Source organism: Anabrus simplex, chromosome 6 (assembly GCF_040414725.1).
Source record: "Anabrus simplex isolate iqAnaSimp1 chromosome 6, ASM4041472v1, whole genome shotgun sequence".
In the NCBI taxonomy this organism is placed as follows: Eukaryota; Metazoa; Arthropoda; class Insecta; order Orthoptera; family Tettigoniidae; genus Anabrus; species Anabrus simplex.
In genome coordinates, this window is record NC_090270.1 from 92349958 (window position 1) to 92377499 (window position 27542).

At 36.2% G+C, this 27542-nt stretch overlaps 1 protein-coding gene across 10 annotated transcripts in view; it reads right to left on the reverse strand.

Moving 5' to 3' along the window:
* The window catches only part of trol (terribly reduced optic lobes), a 918151-nt gene that overhangs the window by 368136 nt on the left and 522473 nt on the right, over positions 1 to 27542 (reverse strand). For 7 of the 10 annotated variants that reach the window (XM_067149795.2, XM_067149796.2, XM_068228323.1 and 4 more), the window contains 4 exons: positions 26875 to 26988; positions 15863 to 15982; positions 13697 to 13810; positions 219 to 326 (listed from right to left, as the gene is read on the reverse strand). In XM_067149795.2, the coding sequence (XP_067005896.2) occupies positions 219 to 326; positions 13697 to 13810; positions 15863 to 15982; positions 26875 to 26988 (456 nt within the window). The remainder of the gene's footprint in view (positions 1 to 218; positions 327 to 13696; positions 13811 to 15862; positions 15983 to 26874; positions 26989 to 27542) is intronic. The other 3 variants (XM_067149791.2, XM_067149794.2, XM_067149792.2) reach the window with 3 other exon arrangements.

Below are 27542 nucleotides of genomic sequence, written 5' to 3' on the forward strand. Positions count from 1 at the left end.
GACAAGCATCTTAATGACATTCTACAATTTCATATTTAAACGAAACATTATTTTATGGTAAAAATTAACAATCTGAATTAGCTGTTTGATAAATTTAAAAAAAATGAAGTTAAACAGTAGAATAACCAAAGAGTAATAAATAACAATATGTAAAAAGACTGCAGCAACTGTTAACAAATTACTGAATTTTTGAACAAGAAATATCATACTGTACATACTGCAATTAAACTCATCAGATCCATCTCGGCAGTCATATCGACGATTGCAAACATCAGTCTCTGGAATACAGCTTCCATCTGCACACTGGAATTGATAGGGCTGACATCCTGAAACACATGTGCAATTTCTTCAGGAATACTAATAAATAATATTATGATTTTGATATAAATTGTATTTGTGTATTCTAACATCAACAATCAATTTTCACAGAAACAAAGTTAAAACGGGACAGCTTCTCTCTAAAAAAATTATAAAAGGTGATGTCACTGAAGAATAGCTTCTATGCAGAATTCATATGTTAAGTTTTCATGCTGTTCAAACTGATGGGCAATTAGTAATTCAGGAAATATTTAAAACTAAAATTTGATATTCTGGTCAACATTTTATGAAATGGGCTATTTGAACCAATATTCAATTTTTGAAGCTTCTCAAAGAGGAAATAGGAGGCTTTTTCACAATATTTTACTGAAATTTTCATTTTAGAAGTGCTTCAAAACATGTTATAGTACCTAAGAAGTGTCTGCCTCTGTAGTGTAATTGTTAGCACTCTTAGCTGCTATCCTTGGAGGCCTCAGTTCAATTCCCAGTAATGCTAGAGGTGTAAAAATTGCAAGAGGGCTTGTATGTACTTGAAATGATACATGCAACTCATCTCCATTAGGGGTGTGCCTGAAAAAAGATGCACCATCTCGGAACAAGGACATGAGTTTACGTATTTTTACCTAAGAAGTGTATGAAATAGTTGCTTCAGATTCAAATAGACTGAATTTGAAATCAATTTGGACCCTTTAGGACACGACTGAATATCCTTATAAAGGGTGAATCATCTAAAACTAACACCATGAATATTCCTGAAGTGATACGTGCAACTGATGTGCTTGTTTTTTTAAGTAGACACAAGGCTCACAAATGTAGCCTATATAGCAATTTCAACAATGCTTGGAAAGTGTTTTTCAAGCATTAATTTTTTTTTTAATGGGACAATGTCTATTAACAAAGAAAATAATAGTAGAGATGATTAGAACTACAATGGCTTTTGTTACATGGTCCTATAGCAAATTGTTCATGAAATATTGTCATTTTCATCTGGGATTGCTGTCTGCTCCAGTTGACCGGCCACTACTAGGGTATGAGTGGCTCACTCGGCCATACCAGTGTGTATATTAACGTTTACATTTTGCATCCTGTAATACGGATTACATTGCAACATCCTTGTCAATACTTTGTGGTAAAGTCTTACAGGATAGGCTAGAGATGAAAGTTTTCACAAATGCACAAAAGGCTCACAGAATCCTAGTGTATGTTGAATGTAGAAAGAATGCTGTGCTTTTGCGTAATGTGTACACTGGGAGATATCCTGATAGACATCACCCATCTTGATGTATATTTGCAAGTCTCTTTAATCAACTATATAAAACTGGAAGTGTAACAGCTAAAAATCATTTCCGAAACAAATGAGCGACTGGAGAAAAGAGGGAAACTGATACTGTAGCAGCTGTTGCTGTAGATTCCCACATTTGCTCCTGGGCTATCATGAGGGAAGTGTCATTAGTCAGGTCAGTAAAGAAGTGGAACTTCTACGCCCATGGAATGAAAACATTTGGTGCAGAACAGTGAGCCTTCATCTGACAGGACCAAGTTTCGTAGATGGGTCACTAAATGCCAACAAATATGGACGCTTGCTAACAAAGGTATTTTCACTGGTTGGAGAACATTCCGTTGCAGATGATAAGAAACATGTTGGGTGCCCAGCTCATAGTACAAGATGTAGTACAGTTTGTCTTGAACAAATGCTTCCCAATCACTGGACAGGGCAAAAAGGACCAGTTTGCTGGTCAGCCCATTTCCCCAATTTGGCATGTCCAGAATTTTTATAAGGTGTGATCAAAGAGTTTCCATTTGAGGACGTAGCTGCAGCGGACATGCAACGTAGCGCGACTCCGACGTGGGTATATAAGCACGGATATGTAGGCAAAGAGATTAGTGTGGCAGTCGTGTCGTGCCGAGGTGTGTGCATTAAATATGGCCGCATGAACTATGGTGACTTTATTACCAAATGCGTCCAAACAGGACCAACGTGCTGTTATTCTTTTCTTGGCTGCCAAAGGACAAACATTAGTGGACATCCATAGGAGAATTAAGACTGTGTACGGGGCAGCATGTCTACTGAAAACCACCTTTGTGGAATGATGCACCAAGTTCCATGTGGGTCGCGTCTCAACACAAGATGCTGGTCGATCTGAGAGGCCAGCCTCATCCATTACGGACAACAACAAGCCGGTGGTGGATGAGGCGATTAGGGCAGACCAGCACATAACCTATAGTCCTGATCTCTCCCCATGCAATTATCACACCTTGTCTCCTCAATAAGGCCTTGAAGGGTCGACTCTTCCTGTCAGACGGAGATGTGCACCGGGCGGTTAAGGACTTCTTCACGCAGCAGGACATGGTGTTTTACTACACAGGAATCGTCAACCTGGTGTGTCGGTGGGATAAATGCCTCAGTGCTGACGGCGATTTTGCCCGATTGGCTGTATGGCCTTCGAACGGAAACTTTTTGATCACTCCGTATGTATTATATGAGTAAAGAATTGGAATCACAGATAAGGCTTTTTGCTTTGTACGTAGAAATTTCAAGGATTTTGGTATGGCAAGCATATGGCATCAATTGACTCTGCTACTGTTTATACTTAGTTGTGATAGACTTCTATGTTTCATGTTTTCTTAATGACTTCCCTTGATCAATAATCTTGTTCCATTCCATCTTCCATTTTTACATCTGGCATGACTCATCTCTTTCTTTAACTGATAAAGTAATTCTTTGAGGGCACTTTCAAAATAATTGGTCCGTTCTTGGAAATTATATATTCTGCAGCTAACTTAATCTAGATCACCTGTGTTTCACCCCAGTGTGCCAATTTGGAATCATCAGTTGGTAATTAGCACACGTACCCAAGTGCATGGCTAGTACATACAGTTGAAGGCCACTGAAAAGGCTACTTGGATCCACAGGGAATTGAAATTTATATCATTCTTTGAAGGGTCGGGACTCTTTCTCTTACAATTGGCTACCCAGGTGCTTGAAACTGTGAAACAATGGTAAATCCATTATTCTTTCCATTCACTTATGCCAGGATTCTTTCTTTCATCATTCCTAACCTACGTCCTGCACACAATGGTTTTATTCTGATTCAATAACATTTTCCTGCTTTTTGTGTTCTTACATCTTAGATCAATTATATATAGTCAGAACTATCTCTCAAAGCAGCATTTAAAGTTTTAAAAAATGGGTTTAATGCACAGAAAGAGTGATTCTGACAAATGATGTTGCATCGCATAATGCAAACAATTACAATACAAAATCATTAATGAAGAACTATCCAAAATTAGACATTAATTATAATATGATATTATTTATTATCTATACAAAATACCTTAAATTACTACCACAGAAGCTATTCACAGAATGCAGTCCTCTTCTATAACGATCCTAGTAAAGAATTATTTATTTTAATAATTACAACTTGGGCTCGGATGTTTATGTTAATCTCAAATTTATAGTACTTTATATTTTTCAAACAGTCAGTTTACTGTTAAAAGCTTAAAGATGCTTAATGTTTTGAGGTACAACAGCTTCATGTCTCTTCCCTTCCTCTGATGAATTATTTAAATGTCGCGTGGAAAGCTGCTGTGTCCGTCATGCCAATATACAAATACGTGAAGGGGAGCAAGCTAGCCAGTGCCAATCGTACGCACATCACCAAGGAAGGCCCACCCTCTCCTTACTACCATCACCAGGTATAGGAGAGCCAGTCGCGGATTGGTCAGCGCTCCCACCATTGCTATCTGAATTGTCCTGCTCCTTCATCGGGAGCCTCCGGTGTTATGGAAATATCTTGATGATGCGCTGAGAGTATTCAGCTTCCGGAAGACTCTGGGAGGAGTGTCCCTTCTGGAAGCATCCAGTTGGGGTGGACTGAGGTATATAACACATATGGGACCTGTGAGGGGTGGTTCAGTTAGTGTGGCTTAGCTCAGTGTGAGATCAGCCAGTGAGTGTAGGATAGTGATGAATTACATTCATGGGTTCAGTACGAGTGAGTTACAGTCTGACTGAGTGTACCAGACTGTTGGAGTGTCTACATGTTGGAGTTGAGGACGTTCTATGTGCTTGTCATCGTGTGTGTGTCTCTAGGACTGGGTGCTGTAGAAAGACATCGCGTTTTGGTGTAGCGTGGAAGAGGACACTGGGAACTGGCAAGGGGCTGTGAGTAGAATTCTACCGGAGTGTGTCCACAGCGAGTACAATCTTGAACTGCAAGACTGACGAGTGCAGATAGTGAACTGTGACAGTAACTGAGTGAGATGGTACTGTTAGTGACCGGAGACTCAGTGAATTAGTGTGAGTGCTCAGCTGTTGATCTCCATTTACTAGTTTTATTGCATACAACAATCCATCCAGTTTTAGGATTTTAAATATTACCTACAGTACTAAGATCATTTTTGTTGAAAATGAGATGTGTATATTATTAAATGATATAAAGTTCATGATTGTATCGATGATTCCTATAGTAACCTAGTTAAAAGGGAGGTGTTCCACCTGATCAATAAACAAAGATGTACAGTTGTAAAATTAGTATCTTACACTTAAAACATTAAAAAAACTAGTACTATTTTCGACCCTCATCTGGGCCATCCTCAGCTAGACCCATGTATAAAACTCAAAAATATAAAATAGCACTAATTAAAATAAAACATCACAGTTCTGTCACCGTCCATAAAGGGTTCTAATGGTAGGTGAATTGGGCTTAATTTTGCTGTTACACTAGATGAGAATTAAAATGTCATTGAAATGTTACATTGGTACTGTATGTTCAGACTATATTTTTTAAAAGCATAGTATTTGCTACAGTGCTGTGAAACTTTGATTTTACAGGTGTAGTTCATTACACTGTTGTTTAATAGTTAACCTGAGGGAATATCCTTGAGTATGTTGATCTCTGATGGTGAAATTCAGATTTATTATCAGATTTAGGGAATTGCCAATATGGACTGTAGCTATTTTATATCAAGTGTTGAGTTGAATGGGAGGATGTCTGGAAAGAAAGAGAAATAAAACTGATAGATTGCCATATCAAATAGAAATCTGACTAGAATGAAATCAAATTTTAAACTTACTCCCTCGGTTCCATATAGACTTTTTTCCGACAGCTGTTTGCAGTGCACTGTGTGTTATCTGTTGCTTGTGGCAGGCTGTTAAGCTACAAGAAGCAGTGAGAGAAAGAGGGGAAGCAGGTGGAGGAGATTGGTGAGACTGTATATTGTGTTAATTTACATACTTTTTGAAATACTGATTGGCAATTATGGGACAGTTGTATTAAATGAAATATTTGTTTTTTCTGTTATCTCGTTCAGATTGTAGTTTGGATTGGCATATTGAACTAAATGTATGTAACATACCTTGACAATATCAAGCAAAGTATGGTACCTTGTTTAATAGACCAGAAATTATGTTAGAAATCAGCCATATGTTGTTTCTATGCAGAGAAGCAGTTGTATTTTAGGGGGTTAATATGTTCTAAGTAATGAGTAATAAAACTTCTGCCCGTTTGACATATGTAGCTTGCTCTGCAATTGGAACATTTTAATCTGTAGATACCCAAGTTGTTATATTTATTAGAATGGTTGACTGACTTTGAATTATGGAAAATTATGGAGTTATGTTTTAAGTGAGTAAATGTTTTCCAATATTTTAAGGGGAAAACTAGGGTCCATCCATTACATGAGTAAATAAGGCATGCATTCACCATTTACCATTATCTATATGATTTTTCACGAGAGTTTAATCCTGATGTAAACAAGGCATGTCCACGCCTCAGCCAAAGAAGGAGTTGTGATTCGCTGAGCGTGTAGTATCCACCTCCGCCCCGTCAACGTCTCGTGTTCAGACATACAGTGCTGCGCATATTACCTAACATAGACGAGGAACAGTTTTTGAGCTGTGCGAAACTAAACAGAGGGGTCTAAAGGGAGATCTACTGCTGAAGATAAGGGCCTACGTTATTTATTTATTCATTTCTGAATATTAAAGAAAGCTATCGTAGGCTAGAGCACCTCTTGCTCCATTTCTCTCACTGTGAATACTGACACTGACAGCTGCTGCAAGATGCAACACCTTATCTCCACACTGTACAGCTTGGGACTTTCCCTCGCTATGAGAAGACTTCCTGCATTACACCACGCCTTCTGCCTTCATATCTCGTTATTTAATCACTGTTTTATTAAAAAAAATTATAGATACACACCGGTATATATGACAACCATATTTTAATTTGATTACGTACTCTTTCAGACTATCTAAATGTAATAAACTAAGATAAAATTAAATTAATGCCACGTATTAATTTTCTTCGAGCTCGCATACAGTCCAGTGAGTGCGACGGTTGCTTCTCCAATCAACTACGTCTGTGTCCACGTGCAAAGCCAAGGTGCTCCGCCTATTTGTTTACATCAGGATTAAACTCTCGTGAAAAATCATATAGCCTAAAAGTCACCGCACAAAATGGAAGGTTCACTCATATTGGAATGCCCTAATTTTTTTGCAACTGTAAAAATAGAAAAAGAAAATGGGGACTAATTTGTGAGTAAATATTGTAGGTGTCCATGTCCATGCCTGGAACTGTCCGCAAAAAAGAGGTAACGTTATCATTGTTGGTATAGGATTTATGTCGGGGCATAAAATTCAGCCCATTATCACGGAAGTGTCTGTATCTTAGAGGTGCCTTTTGTAAGGAGACGTTTCACTGTATTCATGTTTTTAAGGACATACTAGCATACAGATTTCTTGATTTTAAGATTATAAACATCCGATCCCTACTTGTGACAAATGTAACAAATATTCATGCAAGAAGAGGAACATCACTTGGTCCAGCCATGGAGAAGAAGAAACATCGACAAGAGACGACAGCTATGGGCTGAAAAGGAAGCATGCATGAAATTCTAAAATATAATGGAAGTGAGAGAGATTATCGTGCCTGCAGTAGGCTATACAGACTATAGAAGAATAAAACAAAATTAGCAATGGGAACAAATACTGGATTAAAGCACTCAAGGTTAATATGACTGAAGAGAGTTGAACCTTATTTATGTATATTTGGCAAAACTAGGATTGAATTCAAGTGTATTCTGTAATTCCAATTGCTCTTCTGGGTCAATATGTCCTCCACTGCTCTTCATAACTTCCAAGGTTACGAGAGTAGGGAGGTAAGAGACAGATATACAAATTCAGATTCATGTACATAATTCCTATTTTTGGAAAGTTTCATGTTATTAATGCTGATAGATAATCCTTTGTAACCAAGTATATCAAATACAGAATAAACAGTTAAGAGTGAAGATGTGGTTACCTTTAAGATCTAACAAATTAGACTGCACAATTTGAACACAATATGCCATTCATCAGCAGAAGAGAAACTGCTAACAAAATATCAACCTAATGTAGTCTTGCTTTGCCGCTGTGTGCCTTTCAATGAATGATTCCTACAAACTATCAAACTAGAGTGCAGTACCAAAGCCTTATCTGGCTTTCATAATTATTTGAATGACAAATTCATTCTACCATCAATTCTCACTGTATCGTGATTGTCATGTGATATGTTTGTCTGTTATAATCTACAATGATCATCTTATCCTAATGTACTTTTATTCTCTTCTTTCACAAAACATTTTAATCTTGTTTCACAAAATATTTTAATATGATGGAGAGGAAACATGTCCGGCTGTAGTTGATTGTCTCGTAGTTTGTCTTTCCTTAAAATAAAACATTAAGAGATAAGAATTTCATATTGTTCCGTACTGAAGTGAGTTCACTAATAAGTTAAAAGAAAGTATAAAATGGTTCAACCTTTCAATACTATTATATAGTATTCAATACTATTGAATAATATTGAAAGGTTGAACCATTTTATACTTTTTTTCAACTTATTAGTTAAAACAGCATGCCAATAAGCTCTGTTTCTTCAAATAAAAACCTAAAAATAATGTCACAGCATTTAGTTCCCATTGCTAAATAGAACTTATGATGTTCCCATGCTGACATGCTGACATTGGTGCACTAATGGTCTGCACCTCCTACAGTCCACAGTTCTGTTATTATAGAACATACAACAATTTTTTTCCCCCCATCTTTCTTTTACTACAATGCAAGTCCATCATGCACCAACTCATCAAACAACTGAAAAGTTAAAATTAATTAACACCATCAGAGACAGATAGATATAATAAAAAAGGGGATTTCCAAAGATAATGCTTGCAAACTGTATTCAGCCATATACTGTATTCAATGGTGCCAACGATGCATTCATGTTGAAACAACAAGACTGCACAAGATATCATAGGTTAAGCAACATCAGATGTGTTCAGAACTTGGACTGGCAGACCACAAGCAGTTGACCAGAAGGGGAGCCAAAAGTAATTAGTCACCCTATTGCAAGTAAACTCCAGCTCAGGGTTCCTGACCGATGGTCCCTTGGATTAGTAAGGAGCATTGACCAAGTCACCAACATCCAGATCATTAAACTCTTTAAAAAGAAGAGAATTGTACTTGAGACTACATAATTTGCTATGAAAGGAACATTTTAACATCAAACATGAGATCGCCTAGACCGGGTGAGTTGACCGTGTGGGGATGTACCTTAATTAAGGCCATGGCCACTTTCTTGCTTCCCACTCCTAGCCCTTTCCGATCCAATCATCACCGTAAGACCTATCTGTGTCGGCGTGACTTTAAGCAACTTGTCAAAAATGTCACCTAGAAAGAGATATCAGTACATAGCAGCATATTAGCTGTTCTTTATTACAACTTAGCTTCTCAAATTTGGTATCTTCCTTGGTTCATAGCAAATCTTCCTCATCAAAAGCTGGCATATCCTGGTAATAAGCAGAACTTATAATTTATATCATAGATAAAGTTCAATAAGAGAACATACTGTATCTAATCTTATGAGAAATCTGAACCACAGAAAAGTGACATTTCCTTTTGTTTTGAAAATATAAAATTCACTGACGAAGTTTAAATCCAAGAATCACTTAATGAGAAGCTAGTAAAAATATTGCTGAAGTATAATGCTTTCTGGGGAACAGAAGAATGTCCAGAAATATTCCATTAGAGAATCTGTAGGCATGGAGCTGTAAAGAGGGTTGCCAATCAAATCATTAAATGCTATTTCTGATTCTTTCTTCCAAAGTAAAAAACTATTACACATAGTCTTGGTTACTCTACTAGGAGTTTATCAAGACTGGTGAAAATTAATGAAAGGATTTTTAAGATAAGAACACATCACTTAAATAGCTGCTTCTATGGATCAGTGGTAGTGTGTCGGCCTCTGGATCCCAAGATAGCGGGTTCAAATCCGGCAAAGGTAGTCCGATTTTTGAAGGGCGGTAGAAAGTCCATTCCACACTCCATGTTATATAATGTCTGCATGTAAAAGATTTCTGGTGACACATTTGGTGTTTACCTGACAAAATTCATTAAAATCTCAGCCACAGATGCCCAAGAGAGATCCGGTTTACTCTGTCTGCCATCTAGTGGGCCTCGAGTAAAACGGAACGTCAAAATTGATGAGCAGACAGCCTGATGGCATCAAATTGAAATGTCTGCACATGGTAGCTGAGACCATACGATTAAAAATGTTACCTTGAGATTTTGTTTCCATTTAAAACTTTTTTTTATGAATGAGTTTGATTTTGCATAAACTTTTAAAATTATCAATATATTCAAAGTCATATGCATGTAAGGGAAATCCCTGACTACCATATATTTCAATGGGTAGAAAATTTACCACAAATTTAAACTAATCTATACAAATTGACTAATTCAATTGTCTTCTTTCTTGTCATTATCATCATTCTAATAAATAGCAGAAAATACTTTGATTCCAGTTAGGTATAACCTTGAAAAAGTTTTTATAGACAAGAAGTTCATCCATTAATTAGGCCTACAATGTTGTTATCAATAGAAAGGAAACAGAATTACAGTATGTACAATAGGAGAATAATCTTCAAAAGCAAAGGAGCAATAGCTTACTTAATGTCACTATAATTTAAGCTAGAAGTTCAAAATAGTTTTATTGCTGTTTTCTGTTGCTTTCCTTTTTTACATTAACCTGTCGCTGTGCTTATCCTCATGTGGTTTACTGTCTAAGTTCCCAATTTTCTATATATTTTTGCAATGATGATGGATCATGAAACTAATTTATAGATCTGGCTGAATACTTTTGTTGCATTACCTAAAAACATAAAGGTGGAAAACAGCTTGATCCAGGCAATAATACCCAAATCATAAGTGAAATTCTCACATCAGACCACAGATTCTAGGCAAAATATACTGTAACACAATTCTAATATACATACAGTAGAGTGTCAATTATTTGAGTATTGCTACTTGAAATACAACTAAAGAGGCTGATCTATCTGCTGATTTCACAAACTTTTGCAGACAAAGAAAATAGTCAAAAAGAAAAATTTCTTCTTCTCTTCAGTTAGCTCAAAGTTTTTCAATAAATTATTCTTGAACATCAATCATTATGTATTATGTATGGTATTACTTACATAACCCCTTTTAAGGATAAAGCAATATTTTTCTAATAAAGTATGTCATTTTTATTTCCAGCGCCGGAGCACCCAGGTACCGAACATGAACTCTCACCATTTTTTCCTGTTCATGGATAACTTTTTATTCATTACTACTCCTTCAGATCATTATCATCATTGATTTGGTGTGTCCATTTCTTTTCAGTTCTTCCAATAGATCTTCAACTTATAGTGGTGAGTTATCAGAGTCCAATAAACTAAAATCACTACTCAGAGAAATAGCATATTTTTCTTATCAACTAATTTTACTAACTACTATTTACAGTTATTTACAAGTTCACTTATGTTTGAGTTTTCCATTCAACACTGTTTTGACTCTTGGGCGTAATGGAACACATAGTCCTCTGGGGTGTTGTACTCCTGCTCTCCAACCGAGCTCTTCATAGTGCAGTGATACTCCAGAACAGTTGACTTCGCAACTAACAAGCCTTGTTGAACTCTGTGTAGCCATCAGACAGGCTAACCATTGCTCACTCAATGATTCGTCACTGACTCTCAATCATCCCAAAACTGCTTGTGTTCATATGCAATTGGCTAAAGTACATCACATTTGCTGGCTCCTCTCTTTATACAGGCCAGTGGAAGATTCTCGTACTTTCTATTTCCAGATCATTTCAGCTGCCTTCTCCTTTGTTGATCAGCTTCCACCTTCTTGTAAGGAGCTTCCTTATCGTGAGCCTCAAAACTTTGCTGGTGACACCATTTTGCTCACTCCTGTTTCTGCACACACTGACATGGCTTCTTGCCAGCATTGCAGTCTTACCAGCACTTCTACACTATCATCCTTCAATGTTACATTATGATTGCCTTATTGAAGTGGTTCTTTGCATTCTTTTCTTCTTCCATTCTAAAAATTAGCTTATCACCGAAGGTGTGACTCCTGGTAACATTATTACACTAACATACAACATGGTCGCCAATGGCCGTAGCCGTGTTGAAACGCCGGATCCCGTGAGATATCCGAAGGTAAGCAACACTGCGCATGGTCAAGACTTGGATGGGTTGCCACGTACTGTTGGTGGGGGGTAAGGAAATGGAGGAGCGGGAAGGAACTGGCCACCCTACCGTATGTAAACTCCGACTCAGGCACACCTCTGTGGAGGTTCGGACCTGCCTTCGGGCAGAATGTACCCTTACCTTACCTACCTACAACTTGGTCACCACACAATTTATTTAATTTCTTACTTTGCCTTTGAAGTACGATGCATATAAATCTCATTTTGGATATTTGAATCTTACAATTGTCTCTTTTGAGCAGGCTGTCCTGTAAGTCTTAAACTAGTGCATATTTACACATTTCCTGGGCAATTTATGAAGAAGTACCATAGTGACATCAATGTACAAAATTTCTGCACAATTGATTCTGTCAGCAATCTGCTATTCTTACTTTGTGTACTATGAAGATATTTATTCATCTTTGTAGAGCAAGTTAAGAACAACAAAACAATGGTACATGGACAGGAACACAATAACAGATGAGGAGTGGTGGAAAGATAGGGTCAAATTGAAGGGAACCAAATGGATGGGAGTAAAATGATGATAACAACAATGATTTATGACCAAATTTGATTATCTCATGGTCTCGCAAAGTCTGTAAAACTGACACTCTACTGTACAATTCTAATATTACGACACACAATTAAAAGATGGGGTGAAAAGTTGGTCTGGGAGGAACTTTAGTTAGTTACTTTCTAACCAAAACAGTTCTGCTCATCAGAAAAGTCTCGACAGTCATATAAGTTGTCGCAGCGCTGCTTCGGGTCGATACACACTCCATCCCCGCACATGAACTCGTTAAGCAGACAGTTGCCTGCACTCCAAACAGACAAGAACACAAATGCAGTCAAAGTTAATTCTTATAAAATTTCTTAGAAGAGCTGCAGAAGCAAATAAATAACCACTCTCACAATGAAACATGCTTCCATACTAGGAAGGTACAGTAATTTGTAACAAAGGGAATCTGGAGAGTAAATGTTTTGTATGTTCCTTTTTCCTATGTTTATCCAGCTTTCTTCTTACCCTATACTTCCTACATCAAGACTGAAGATCTCTCAAGATGGTTCCTCAAAGATTCAAATATTTTGTCCCTTTCACTGTTTAAACAACACTGACTAGCAGCCTGAGACTCAAGGCCAATGTAGCAGTTTGGTAAACTGCTCCCACACCAAGGCAGGTGATCACACCAGGCAAATGTGCTTTAATAATGAGAGGAAGCTTATCATTCAATACAGTTCCTGTGGCTGCCCAGTCATCCCATGACTTGATATATATAACTATGTTTCAAATTTAGGTGATGGTGGTGGCAATTGTGATTGTTGTTTTCAGATATCAAACAATGATATTATAAGTCTTCCTAATCACTTTAACAATTTTAAATTTAATTTGAGAATAATAGAAAAATACAAATGTGAAATAAAAATCAATCAATATTTCAATATAAGGAAATCTATGCCTGTCATAGAAAACTTACATTTCCTGAGAAACAACACTTGCAAATTCAGAAACATATGCCCCTTTTAATAAAAGAAAAATTGTAAATGATTATTTTTCAGAATCAATAATTAGTTTCTCCAAATGAATAATGATTAACATTCAGACCTCCAGTTGCTTTACGAGAATCCTAAAAGATTCTTCTTAGCAGTTACCACCTTTCAGTTGCTACCATCATTAAATTAACAGGTAAGACATTATGGAACTCAACTGTAAGAGTGGTTAAAAGTGCTTATACATTGTAAGAGAACCATGCAGTTATATGAAAGACCATTTGTCAAACACCAGCCCATAAAAATAATACTTAAAAAAAAAAAAAATCATGTTTACTTACGGCAGTCTCTCTCATCTGATCCATCAGCACAATCTGGACGTTGATCACAACGGCGACGGCTATCTATGCATCTACCATTATCACAGGAGAACTCGTTTGGACCACATGTTGTTACTGAAAATACATCATGATTACTCAAAATGAACTGTACATTTAGAAAATGTAGTCAATATATACTATTCCTTTTAAACATCTGGCAAACCAATAAGCTGAAAATGTAATCTTTTTCTTCAGATCAATGGTAAGGATGTTTTTCTTAACAATGTTTGAATGTTAATTACAATGCAACATGTGTTTTCAAAATGTCTCTTAGTGGTAGTGATTATTGTTTTAAGAGAAAGTACAATGAGGCAATGTCTCTTATGTCTGTGTACTACAATGTATCTCAAAGCTGTAGCATAATGACAAAATAAAGTAAAGCTGCACAGTTTAAAGTTTCTTACTTTCTTTAATATAAAGTAAGCATGGTACTTACGAACAACCTCTATTAGTACCATCCAAGATATTCTGAAATTTGGAAGTCTATTAAATTAATTCCATAGAAAAGAAAGTACTGCAAGCTTATACGAGGCTCCAAATCTAAATGTATTGAATGAGTTCTGGATGGAACGTAATTCACAAATAGTGAAGAGATATTGAATTACAGGGCAAGCTCAGCTAAATCTGTAGTAAATTAAATAAAACTTTATTGTGGCTGTACCCCAGCATGTCCTCTAAACATCTTGTATTGTGCAGTAGATCCCTTTCATGGTGGCATCAAGAAACTTCAGTACTTATCCTGTATACTGTGCTTGGAAGACATTATTCTTAAAGGCAAGTACTTATACAATTTTTCTTACTAGTTTCATGTAGTTTTATTTGCAGCGTTATTGGCAATGAAATTACAGACTACTGTGGAAATAGCCAAGGTATCACAATTAATTGAATTACTGGGTAAATATTTGTTTTGAAGTACTAAATAAAGTAATGGTTGTTCCAGTGTAGAAAAATTATTTTGATAATTATTCAAAATGTGTCATATTCCAATTTTTCCTTAATAATGCAGATTTAGCTGAATCTTCCCTATAAGTGTAGGCTCTGCAGTTCTGTAGGCATGAAAAGACTAACACAGCGAAATTGGGAAACTCTACATCCAGTATGATTACTTCTCTCATTTAGGCACACAGCCCATAATATGAATACATATTCATTAAAGACTGCTCTGCTTTATGGCATTCAGTCTGCTAGTCCCTATGAAGTAATTAAGCAACTCTATAACCCTGTATTTTCAACATGATCTGGGGCCTCATTTAGTTTCCACTGCTTATCTTTCAATCATGAAAATCCAAGTCTAATCAGCATCACCTTGGTCTCATTCTGCTTCTCCTACCCTCCATAATATATCTCACACAATGTACATAATATAATCTATTCAGATAAACAGAATTTAGTGAGTGGCATTTTTTGCCTTTCACACCACATCACTTGATATCTTATCACACATTTTCCCACATAAACAACACACACATTGTTTATTTGGTAAATTATACTGTTTGGTGGTGCAGACCTTGTGATGGAAGCCATGAACTGCAAAACTCATCTTAATGTGTTTTAGTTCATAGTGACCTATCCTCCTCCTTTCTCCTCACATGACCCAACTACTGATATGGTTCATGTGCACAGCATCTTCCACAGAGTTCATTCGTAACTTAGCCTTTATCTTTGTTACTGCAAGTACCCTTCTGCCATTGTTCCCACCTGTCTGCACCAAAAATCATAAATAAATAAGTAAATGTGAATGAATTAATGATTGATTGAATGAGAAGGAAAAAATAAAATATCAAGAGTCCATCACAAATAATGTGAAAAATGAAACTAATGTGAAATAAAATTTTTCACTATCTATTACACCTGATGTAGGTGATGATACAGGAACAGTCACATTATTCAATTATCAATTTCATCTAGAATTCATGCACAAGACTTTTGGAACAATCTTTTAATATGGATCTATTTTTCAATTGATTCATTATTATGCTACAAATAAAGGCAAGACTAGAAATACATTGCCACTCAAAAAGCATTTGATAATGAACAGAAATTAACTCGCACTCAACCAAAATTAGTGAAAATAAAACCAAAAGAATAAAAAAAGCTCCTCAAGAGAGTTAGTATAGTGCACTCTACCTGGGGGAGGACAGTCTATTTCATCACTCTGGTCGGCACACTCTGGATAGCCATTGCAGCGCATGCGCAAAGGCAGACACGTTCTGTCGTTGCAACGGAACTCATCATCCCTACACCTCACTGTAAGCCACCATGCACACAACAAATGCAACACAAATAAAAAGCAGCACACCCAGATAAGTTTGAGAATACCATGACTTCCACAGTGCAACTAAGAAAGCAAGTGAAACATAAATAGAAATTGTGTAATGATGGTTAATATCTAGTGGCAGCTAGCATACAAGGTCTCTGGGGATGTCAACCAAGAAGAAAGAAAATAACTTGTTTTGTTGAGACTGCATATCAGAAATAGTGTTCACTGTATATTTTGATCATAAAATTATGACCCTCAGTGGGAAGGAGTGTTTCTTTGCTACTATCCACCAAAAGAGTTTAGATCCATCCCTGGTGTTTACAGAGCACAGGTATGGTCCAGAATAACTTTATTATTTCCACTGATCTGAACTCACTGTCATCTTTGGCTTAGACAATGTGACAAAGATATGAGTGACACCAGTAACATCATTCCTTATGCAGCCAGCACCTGTAATACACAGTGTGAAGATGCTTGTAGGGTATGAAATAGCTACCTTCTGACTTGGAAAGGAAAGTAGTAGAAAACAACAAGCATCTCATTTTACTAGTGTGCAACTTCAGCTTTCCACAACAGCTGAGCAGAAGGTGGAACTGTTGGGATCTGACCAGTCTTTGGGAAACCGACAAAACATACATATCCACCTAAGACAAATGACTTTTGTGTAAATCACAAGTAAATATATTCTAGTTGAATTTTGGTTAAGACTTTTCACTCACGTTCTAAGTGAGTAGGTGGAGATATTAAAATACAAAAGGCTCTTTCAGAGAACATGGGCTTGAAGCAGTATACAGATGTGAGGAAGTTTTATAGCTCAATTCAGTGAAATATTTGTGCCAAAAACTGACTTGGTCATGGAGGAGACAATAGGACTCCTTCTCCTTGAATGGCCTGAAAATGGGAGAGGAGAAATCTAGTTTACTAGAAATTGCTTACTTTAAGCATTGTCTAAATGATTTTTGCCAAGTATTCAGCATCCCCACCAACTTGTAGTAAACTTTCTCGTTTGCTTCAACTGTCCATTCAAAGACTAGATAAATTATTAACATCAGAGTATACTTTGCACCATTAGGCTACCACATGGCAGAGCTCATAACCAACATTTCTAGTATGAAATCACAGAGAAAAAAAAGAATGAACCAAAGGACTAAATAACTGATCAGTTTCTAGATAAGTTCCCAACAGTTAGCACACTATTGAATTTTTTGTGTTTCTCCAGTACCACACTTACTGGGATGTGTATTTCAATGTTCATAAAGGTCGCTAATAGTTTGTGTTAAAAATCTGTTGTCTTATTGGAATACCTCTCACTGTACAAGATGAACTTTTCCCCATTTTTTGCTCTCCAAATCATCAGTGGAGAAAGAAATATTAAGTAAAATGGTCCCAATCCCAGATACTTTTCCCAGCTGCCACTGTTCATCATCCATAAACCAACAGAGAATTCAGTCAAGCAAACCTTCAATTACTCTGCAGTTGATTTAATACTGCTTGTTGAAAAAAGCTCATTATGATGAAACTGGCTTTCCAAAAAGTAATGTTTGATTCAGTATGCAAAATACATGCTTTAACATGTTACTTGAAGTACATATCATATTAACACATTAATATAAGAATGAAGTACCCTATTTTTGTGTCATGACTTCTAGTGTTTAGCAACCTTGTATCTCACCAAAAATAACCCAAATTAATTATTGATTCATATAAATTAAAACATTAATGAGAGTTGTGAAATAATAATAACAATAATAATAATAATAATAATAATAATAATAATAATAATAATAATAATAATAATAATAATAATAATAATAATAATAATAATAATAATAATAATAATAATAATAATAATAATAATAATGTTATCAATTTTAAGTTCCACTAACCATATTTATGAAGTTTGGACATGCTGAGTTCTGAAATTTTGTTCCACAACAGTTCTTCTCTAAAATCTACTGATATGAGGCTGGTGTATTTAAGCACCTTCAATTTCCACTGGACTGAGCTGGGAATGAACCTGCCAACTTGAACTCAGAAGGGCAGCACTCTATTGTCTAAGCTACTCAGTCCAACATAAAATACGACAGTACATTTAAAAAAGTAACTTTTGACAAACAACAATCTTTTCTTGTTTACCCATCTGTATTGATTTTTAGGTGCTTCTCAAAATTAAAGAGGAAAAAATAAAAGGGATCAGTTTTATGGGAACCCTAAGCACCGAGTTCTATGTCACATGTGCTATGGAAAAATCTCAACTTGCTTTTCTTACAATGTGTAAATTTCAAAAAATTATTTGATGCCTAATGAGGCACAATGAGCATTATACCACTATGACATCACATTGCCCATTTTATACAACGGTGTTCATCCATTTAGTTGAGATTCAAGTGCTGTTAACATGAGCATAAGCCTTTGCTTTAGTTTACTGTAATTCTGCTTTATTTCTATTAATGGCATGCCTAAAAGGGATGATAAGTTCATCACTGTACTACAAAAAAGACTTTTCTTTTCTTAAAAGACACTGCAGTGACGTTCATTGGGTCCAATGCTGTCATTACTTAGCAAATGGCAGACACACAATATTAAAAATACCTTACCACTTAAACGCACAATTACTTTTATGCTAATTCATTTGAACTTACAAGTTAATATTATAATTTTGATATCAGTTATTGTCTTGTTAAGCTTAGGATTGTGGACCCATGAATATTGAATATCGCCTACACGATAAATGTTTATAGACAGTCGATGTCCCGACTTGGCAAAATCAATATACGGTCAGCCTATTATGAACAGTGGAAACAATGGTGGATAGCAATCCAGAAAGGACACAAATTCTATAATGTATGGCTTTTCTTTTCTTTACATCGAATCCACTATCTCCTAAATGTAAGCTAACAGTAACAGCTACACGCCTCAAAGTGCATAGCCAATGAATCAAGGAATTAAAATTTAATCTGCCTTGTCAATATTCAATATACTGTAATAAAATAAATATAATGTTTACTTAACATCATACATGTTTCGAGAAACAATTCTCTTCTAAAGTGAAATAATATTTTACAAATTTAATTAGATGCACAACTATTATCAAAACATTACTTAAACAATTGAAATACAGCTAATACATAATTTTGATTTTTGTCATCTCAAAGATCTTAAACTAATAAAAGAGTCCACTCTGTTAATACTATACACTTTTAAATTACTATTGTATAATAATAAAAATTAACACTGTAGTTTTTTTTACAAGTTGTTTTACATCGCACCAACACAAATAGGTCTTATGGCGATGATGGGACAGGAAAGGGCTCGGAGTTGAAAGGAAGTGGCCGTGGCCTTAATTAAAGTACAGCCCCAGCATTTGCCTGGTGTGAAAATGGGAAACCATGGAAAACCATCTTCAGGGCTGCCGACAGTGGGGTTCGAACCCACTATCTCCCGAATACTGGATAATGGCCACACTTAGGCGACTGCAGCCATCGAGCTCGGTTACTGTAGAATGAAAAGACACAATTTTCCAAGTGTTTGTCCATTTATACTGGTATCATTAGTATCTGTCTGTTTTAAATGCTTCAAGTTGTTGTCACAGTGCAGGTCCAATCAACTTGTTGTTCAGTATGTTGTTGTAGCGAATTAAAATAATGCTTATTGTTGACCCAATGTTCTTCTAGGACTGTAAATGTAAATCAGCTGTGGCTAACAATGTACTGCAAGTAACAGAATACCAGTATAATTGGACAAACACTTGGAGAATTGTGCACTTTCATGCTGCAGTGTTAATTTTAATTATTATACAATAATATTTTACAAGTGTATAATGTTAGCTGAGTGGACTTGTTTATTAGTTTAAGATCTTTGAGATGAAGAAAAAAATAGAAATTATATAATAGCTGTACGGTATTTCAAATGTATACGATATTTTAAGTAATGTTTTGATAGCAGTTTGACATCTAATTCATTTGCCATTCTAATAAAGTCACTGTATTTTGGAAGATATTATTTTGCTGAAGAAGAGAATTATGTTTCCTGAAACATGTACGATGTCAAATGAATATATTTATTTTATTACATGACTGAATATTGACAAGACGGATTAAAATTAAATTCCTTGATTCACTAGTAGTAGTCAATATGGAGCACTACAGGCCATAAATATAGTCAAGTTTATAGATTCTGTGCATAGCCAACTTACTCACTATGTATGATGGCGGTGATGGTGATTATTGTTTTAGGAGGAAGTACAACTAGGTAACCGTCCTCTATATAACACTAATCAGAGAGAAAAAAGGGAAGGGATCTGATACTTCGAAAAATGAAGCTATTGGCCAAAGGAAGACAAGGGCCATGAAGGGCGTGAAAGACTCCTTAGGCCTCGAGTGTTCTAATACCATCGGGGTTGGAAAAGAACAAGGGTTGACACACAGGAACAGAACGTACTAGTATTCCACATGAAACTCTCTCTTATATGAAATACTCAAAATGCCCTCGGTCAGCATCGATATATGCATCAACCCACCATCACATTGAATACTGGATGCATTGTGATGGGTGTTTCCCATTATTAATGTACTGAGTTGTAGAAAGTGAGTTCTAACATGGAAATTAAATGTTTCCAGATCCATGTCATTATAACACATTTTCTTCTTCTATGTGTGCGGAATTTGTCCTGGAACTTTGGTCGCACCTTGTTGTACAGAGTCTATATGATTGCCTGAATACAGTATTTCATCATTCGGAAATTAAATTCTAGGAGATTTGTGTTCAAGTTTTAAGGTTGTCTTATATACGGTAACTTTTTCATTTATCGTATGGCTTTTAGTGTAGGGAAGTGTCCAAGGACATGTTCAGCTCGCCTGGTGCAGGTCTTTCTATTTGACATCCATGGGCGAACTGTGCATCTGGATGTGGGATGATTATGATAATGAGGCTGGGAGAGGGTGAAACCCAGGGTTGGCATGTAACTTCCTCCTGTTGAATAACACCAAGAGGTCTGTTCAAAGCTTTATGTCTACATCCGACAGACAAATCACCATCAACAGCATCATATGCTCTCACTCCAAATGAACAACTGCGGAGAGGTTTGAAATTAAATCTAGGCTTTTGGCATGCAATCTACAAAAACTGTGTTAGTAGTGTGAAGACTAGTATAGGAAAAACAAAAAGGTTTAAAGTTGAAACTGGTCTCCGACAGGGAAGTGTACTATCCCCCATACTATTCATCATAGTCATGGATGAAATTCATAAGAACTTTAAACAGAGATTGGGAAGACAGACAACAAAAGCCATGCTGTTTGCAGATGATATAGTGATATGGGGTTAGGATGAAATGGAAGTACAGAAACAAGTAGATGTATGGAATCAAGAGATAGAAAAATTTGGGATGAAAGTAAGCTCAGAGAAAAGTAAAACAATAGTGATGACAAGGGGAAGGAAGGAAGGAAGGAAGGAAGGAAGGAAGGAAGGAAGGAAGGAAGGAAGGAAGGAAGGAAGGAAGGAAGAGGAAAGATAAAAGTGAATGGGAAAATTCTGGAAGTGGTTAAAAGTTTCAAGTACTAGGGAAGTGTGATCACAGAAGATGGAAAGATTACCAAGGAAACTGGAAAAAGAATAAAACAAACAAACAAACAAACAGCTTCTACCAGAGTGTAAGGGGTATTTTGTGGAACCAGGATGTACGGAAGAAATGTAAGAAAGTATTATATTAAACTATTATGAGCCCATACTAACCTATGCAGCTGGATCGTGGACTACAACAAAACGAGAGGAGAGTAGAATGCAGGCAGTGAAAATGAAATTTCTAAGAGGTATCGAGGGCAAGACCAGAAAGGATAGAATTAGAAATGAAGAGATAAGGAATAGGACAGGAATCTTGAAACTTCAAAACAGGATAGAAACAACAAAGCTAAAGTGGTATGGGCATATGATGAGAATGGGAGAAGAGAGAGTTAAAGAAAAAGCTTTTTTAGGGAAGTTAACAGGCAAGAGACCATGAGGAAGACCCTGAAAGAAGTGGACAGATTCAGTGTAGGAGTGCAAAGAGAAGTGGGGAGGAAAACCAGAAGATGGACTTAAAAAAGGAGAAGAGTGGTGGAGAGACAGGCAGCGATGGAGGTCCTTGATTCACAACCTGACCTAGGAAGCTGGAAATGGGAAATGAAGATGATGATGTTTTGGCATGCAATCTAGTGATTAGAAATTGTATACACCCCCTCTCCTACCCTACTGGCCAGCATTCTGATGGTGAAAATATTTTCAACCAACGGGACTTGAACCGGCTAACCACGGTGTCGGACCATACAGACTTCACACCTTAACGATCATGGCCACCTGGCGGGCATATACTGTAACTAATAATGGAAGTTAAATGTACTGTGTCTAAATGGTGAACTATTGTGTACATTAGTTGATAGTCATATCCATCAATTTACACCTTTCTGTTGATATCTAACAAGAAAAATATGGAATTATTTCACAACTCTCTTGATATTATATATATGGAGAACCACAACAAGAACTGCAGCAGGTATTAGTTTTATCTGATCATAAGCATCCTCCCTGCATACCACCACATATTGTTAGTGGAGTTGATTAACTTTTACACTGACAATTTAAAACAGGAAGCAAGTTTATGGGTTTGCATGACTGTTGATATCAAGATCATAGGATCTCCAGTTTTATGTGGAGTCTAGAACATGTAAACATGCACTTTCATTTCAAAAATTATTGGAAGAAGTTCAGTATTAACATATACATAAAGTGCATGAAAAAACTGTCTCTGCAGTGAACTCAGAGGCACGGCAAGTACACTTAAACTGACAACAAGAAAGCAACGAAGCATTGACCTCATACCTCGAGCAACAGTCCTTGAACTGAATAGCATTCCAGGTTAGTGTGAAAGTTGTGCTTTTAGGTTTTGCTTTTGAAGTCAATATATCAATGGTTGAAATGAGAATGTTTTTAGTGGAATACATCTTCCATGAAAGTGATAAGTTTTGGGAAAATGTAACAATTAATTAATGAACTTAAGGGAAAAATCATCGATTACCTAAATCAATTACATGAGAAACCCTACACGAAGAGTTAGAAAACAAGTGCAAATTAGTCTAAATCAACTTTCAGCACAGAGGATGATATTTCCAACATCTCCTGTAATTAGGAAGTAATTCTGCTTAATTTAAGTTATTACAACTTCATTCCTGGCAATGTATGTATGTAAGTTTAGCAGAATCTGTTGCCAATGTAACAGAGTGTGCTAACATACCCACCTCACTGCGGAGACAGTTTCGCCACACACTGTTATTATTATAAATACCAACTTTTCAGAGTGTTATCTAAATTATACAAATATGATGAGAAAATTTAAAACTATCTGAAATGCCAAATTTTGAAACAATTAAATACCATATTTATGTGAATAATCCCACATTTTTTTTTGTTTTTTTTTAAATTTGAGGCACGAAATTGGAAAGCGGGTTTTATTTGCATCAAGGTTGGCAACACGCTCCTGGTTCAAATAGTTTTCAATTTCAGATGTACATTTATGCTTTGTGTAACTGCAGATGGAAGAAAAGTGCCCCCATATGTCATATTTAAATGGAAAACAATTCACTTTTAATTCAAAACTGCCTTTACATTTAAAAAAGTAGTTTTTACAGAGTAATTTAAATTTGAAATTTCTCAGTGTCATGATAGAACGCGTCTTCCGGAACATGCAGGGGTAGCTTTCCGCACTTTCACTCGCTTCTGTGCGTCTACAGTGTGTTTCATAATTGTTAAGTTTTAGTGAAATCGTAATTCATTACTATTCAGTGTTTTAAAGGAACACCACAATATCACGTAGCAGGCAGTGTGCAGAGAAACAGAATCCATGAACACTAGCGATGCCAACAGTTGGTGAAAAAGCGTGGTTCATAATTATAATTCGTACACACCGAGCAATATTGTCAATGCCGATGAAACTGCATCTTTTTTTAAAATGCCGAGATCAAATGGACTTATGGTTTTAAGGGTCACTGTAGTGTGTTGCAATTCAGACGGAAGCAAAAGACTTCCTCCTCTCGTCGTAGAAAATTTTGATAAGCCACGATGTTTCTGTGTAAGTACAAGGCATCTGAAAATGCAAACAGTGCAGTAATCCAAAAAATAAGGCACTTGCACAGGTGAGCCAACATAATTTGCCCTTATCTTTGAATCTTGTTTTTTTTCTTTCGTTGCATGAGGTTATGTTTGCCAGTGATTCTTCTTGAATAATGTAAATGTACCTTGTTGGATACATTTCAGAAATAGTATTTTTCCATGGCATTTGGAAGATTTAAACTGTGAATCAAGGTGATTGCCTGCATTAATGGGTCTTAGAATACTTAGTGAAGTGCCATGGCGAGAAATCGTATAAGAGTCACTGTCCTGTGTTGCAACAGTAGCGGCGATTAGGGGAGACGAGGTGGGTAGTCGCACCCCCCTCCCACTTTGTGCAGAAATTTTTTTGAATTCCATTTTAGCTACCAGACAATTTTTTAAGTTTTGACATACTGAAGAACCTAAGAGTTGTTTTTAAAAAATCGCCTGGAACTAGAAATTATAAAAAAAACCTATTTATACAATCTCTACTGTTTTTTCAGCTAATTCCTTCCTTTAATTATTAAGACAAATATTTAGCAGAAATACTAACAAAATCTTGTTCATTGTGCCTAACCAATTCATACAGCACAGTAGTGTGTAGCACGCCTTGGGGCGAAGGGTAGCGGGAGTATACTTTTTGCCAAGGTCATGGACACAGGTATGATTCACCCTCTTGCCACTTGCATTCGTCATTCTGGCAGTCTCGCTCAGCTAATGTGTCTGTGTAGTTATATCTTATCTAGTATCTGTAACTTTGTTAGTGCGTAGTCAAATACTAAATTACATTTTAATTGTATAATCACGCCCTACATCTATTTAATTGTAATACATGTCTAATTATTGTCCCTTTGGCGAAAGTACTATTTGTATAGTACTATTTTTACTGCACTACAGTTGGTAGACTCAACCTTTATGTCTCTTAATGAAATTTGCACAGAGTGCACTAAAAAGACTTACCATTTTGTAGCTGTAGTTTTTCAATTTTTATGCCCTACACCTGCCCCCCTCCTATGCTCTAGCCCTTAAACCTGGGTACATTTTACTGTCTATAAATTTTTGTGCCCTTACCCCCCTCCCCTTCTAACTCCCAATTGCCACTACTGTGTTGCAATGCAGACAGAAGCAAGAGACTTCCTACTTCCTCCCCTCGTCATAGGAATGTTCGATAAGCCACGGTGTTTTAAGGAGATTGGGTACTTTCCATGCTAGTGCAAGGCATCTATAATGCATACAGTACAGTAATCCAATGATTAAAGCACTTGCACAGGTGAGCCAGCATAGATTTCTCCTTGTCTTTGAATCATTTTTTTTTCTTTCGTTGCGTGAGGTTATGTTTGTCAGTGAGTTATCCACGTGCATTATGAATAGGTTTTTTTTCCCCCATTGCATTTGAAAGTTTTGAACTGTGAATATATGGTAATTGCATGCAGTAACGGGTCTTAGAATATTTTGTGACACGGCAAAGGTTGGCATTCCTGAATTACGAGTTGCTGGTTAATTCGAAATCGCGTAATTCGAAGTCACATTTTTGTGTCCCTACGACTTTGAATTAACCAGGTTTCACTGTATCACAAAACTAACAAACGAGTTTGTACGTGTGTGTGTTTCAAGTGTTTACATTGCACGAAAGAAATTATCCACCACTTGTGTGAGAAGTGTTTTAGATGTGGTGTGTGATGAATTTGTAAGTAATTTAAAAGAGGATTCTAGTGATGCCAGATACAAAGAATCTTCCGATCTACAACGAATCGAGCCTATTGCAAGTTCAGATTAATGAAATACCTGTCACGTAAGAAGGCCTACTTGCCTATTTTCATGGTGAATATATTTTATAGCAGTGATAATGCATTTTTATCCCTCAAATATGTTCAGGCAAAGTAGCTATATCCGTCATGTTCATATTTGCGTAAAGATCACGTGGAACTCTAGGAGTGATATGAAATGTTTGTTTATGCCTACGTTACTCTTTTGCTGGAAGGAATTTTAGTTCATTTCATTTTTTTCAAAATGATCCTTCCTAAAATTAGGGTGCGGGGATTATTCGCGTAAATACGCTACTCATTCATTACAGTACAGCCTACAATTTAACTTTTATTCAACTTAAAAATCATAGATGGACCACATGTTTTGTTCATAACCACTGACTTTCTTAAGAAATGTTGGCTTACTAAGAAACATAGAATTATCATTACCTTCCAATCACAGTGAGCAAGTTCCAAAAACTCTACATTTAATTACCACTGGGAAAAAGAGTACATTTGTATGGAAAAGTCTTGTTGAAATAATTGTTTCTGACATTTCTTAATATACCTTATGAATTCTGAATTAGATATTGGTACCAATTCTTCTGTGAAATGAAGGACACACTATCACAAAAAGAGTACTGTATTTAATAAACTGGAAATACTGCCCTCACTATCAAAATTTCCCTTTATTGAAATGTTGCATATTAAGTGTGTTTATACCAAAATGTACACACATGGCAAATTAGGAACACATTTCTCCTATCCAATGTACAAAATCCTTTCTTACAACAATGTCTAGAATCTTATATTACAGGTAATGTTTGCAAACTAATTCATACATCCACCCACAATTTCATAGGGCATAGTCTCTTGAATGCCATTTTTACAATCTGAAATGCTGTAAAATTGAACATTCCTTGCCATGCAATAATTGCACAATATCATACAGTGCAGCTTTAATTTCGTGAAACATGTATTTTAAACTACCCACAGCACATGCTGAGCATACTCACCACAATTTCTCTCATCAGAAGCATCTGGACAATCTCTGTAATCATCGCACCGACGGGACTCTGGGATACAGGTGCCATCATCGCATTGAAACTGATCCAAACCACATCTGCCTGCTTCATGAAGCAGTGGATGTCAATAAATAGCAGGGGAAAAAAGAAAAGAAAAGGAAGACAACATAAGTACATATTTCCTTATTATGTTCTTCATGGCTTCTATCATTTGAAATATATTCACATGACATCAATTCAATTCTCAATCAACATTCCAGCATTTAGGATTATTAACTCTTTCCTTACTGTCATATTTTATCAATAATAGAAAAATAAAACTGAAAATATTTAGGGAGGGTATTATTCAAGGAAAGAGGAATAAGATAGTTATGTGTCAATATTTTTACAATGACATTTGGTCATAGTTTTGATTGTCAGTTCTAAAATTCAAAAATATATCTTTTTCTGGCTTTGCGGAGGAGGAGGAGGAGGAGGATGATGATAATAATGTATGTATGTCCAACCCTTAGACCCGTTTCTTGCTATGGATAATTAAGATTCTATTAGAATAAAATTTATTGTAGCAACCAATTCAATACAATTCAATCTTGCTATGGAGTCGAAGATGAGGTGAGATGAAATTATATAGCATTATTTTACAGCCAGATGCCCTTCCT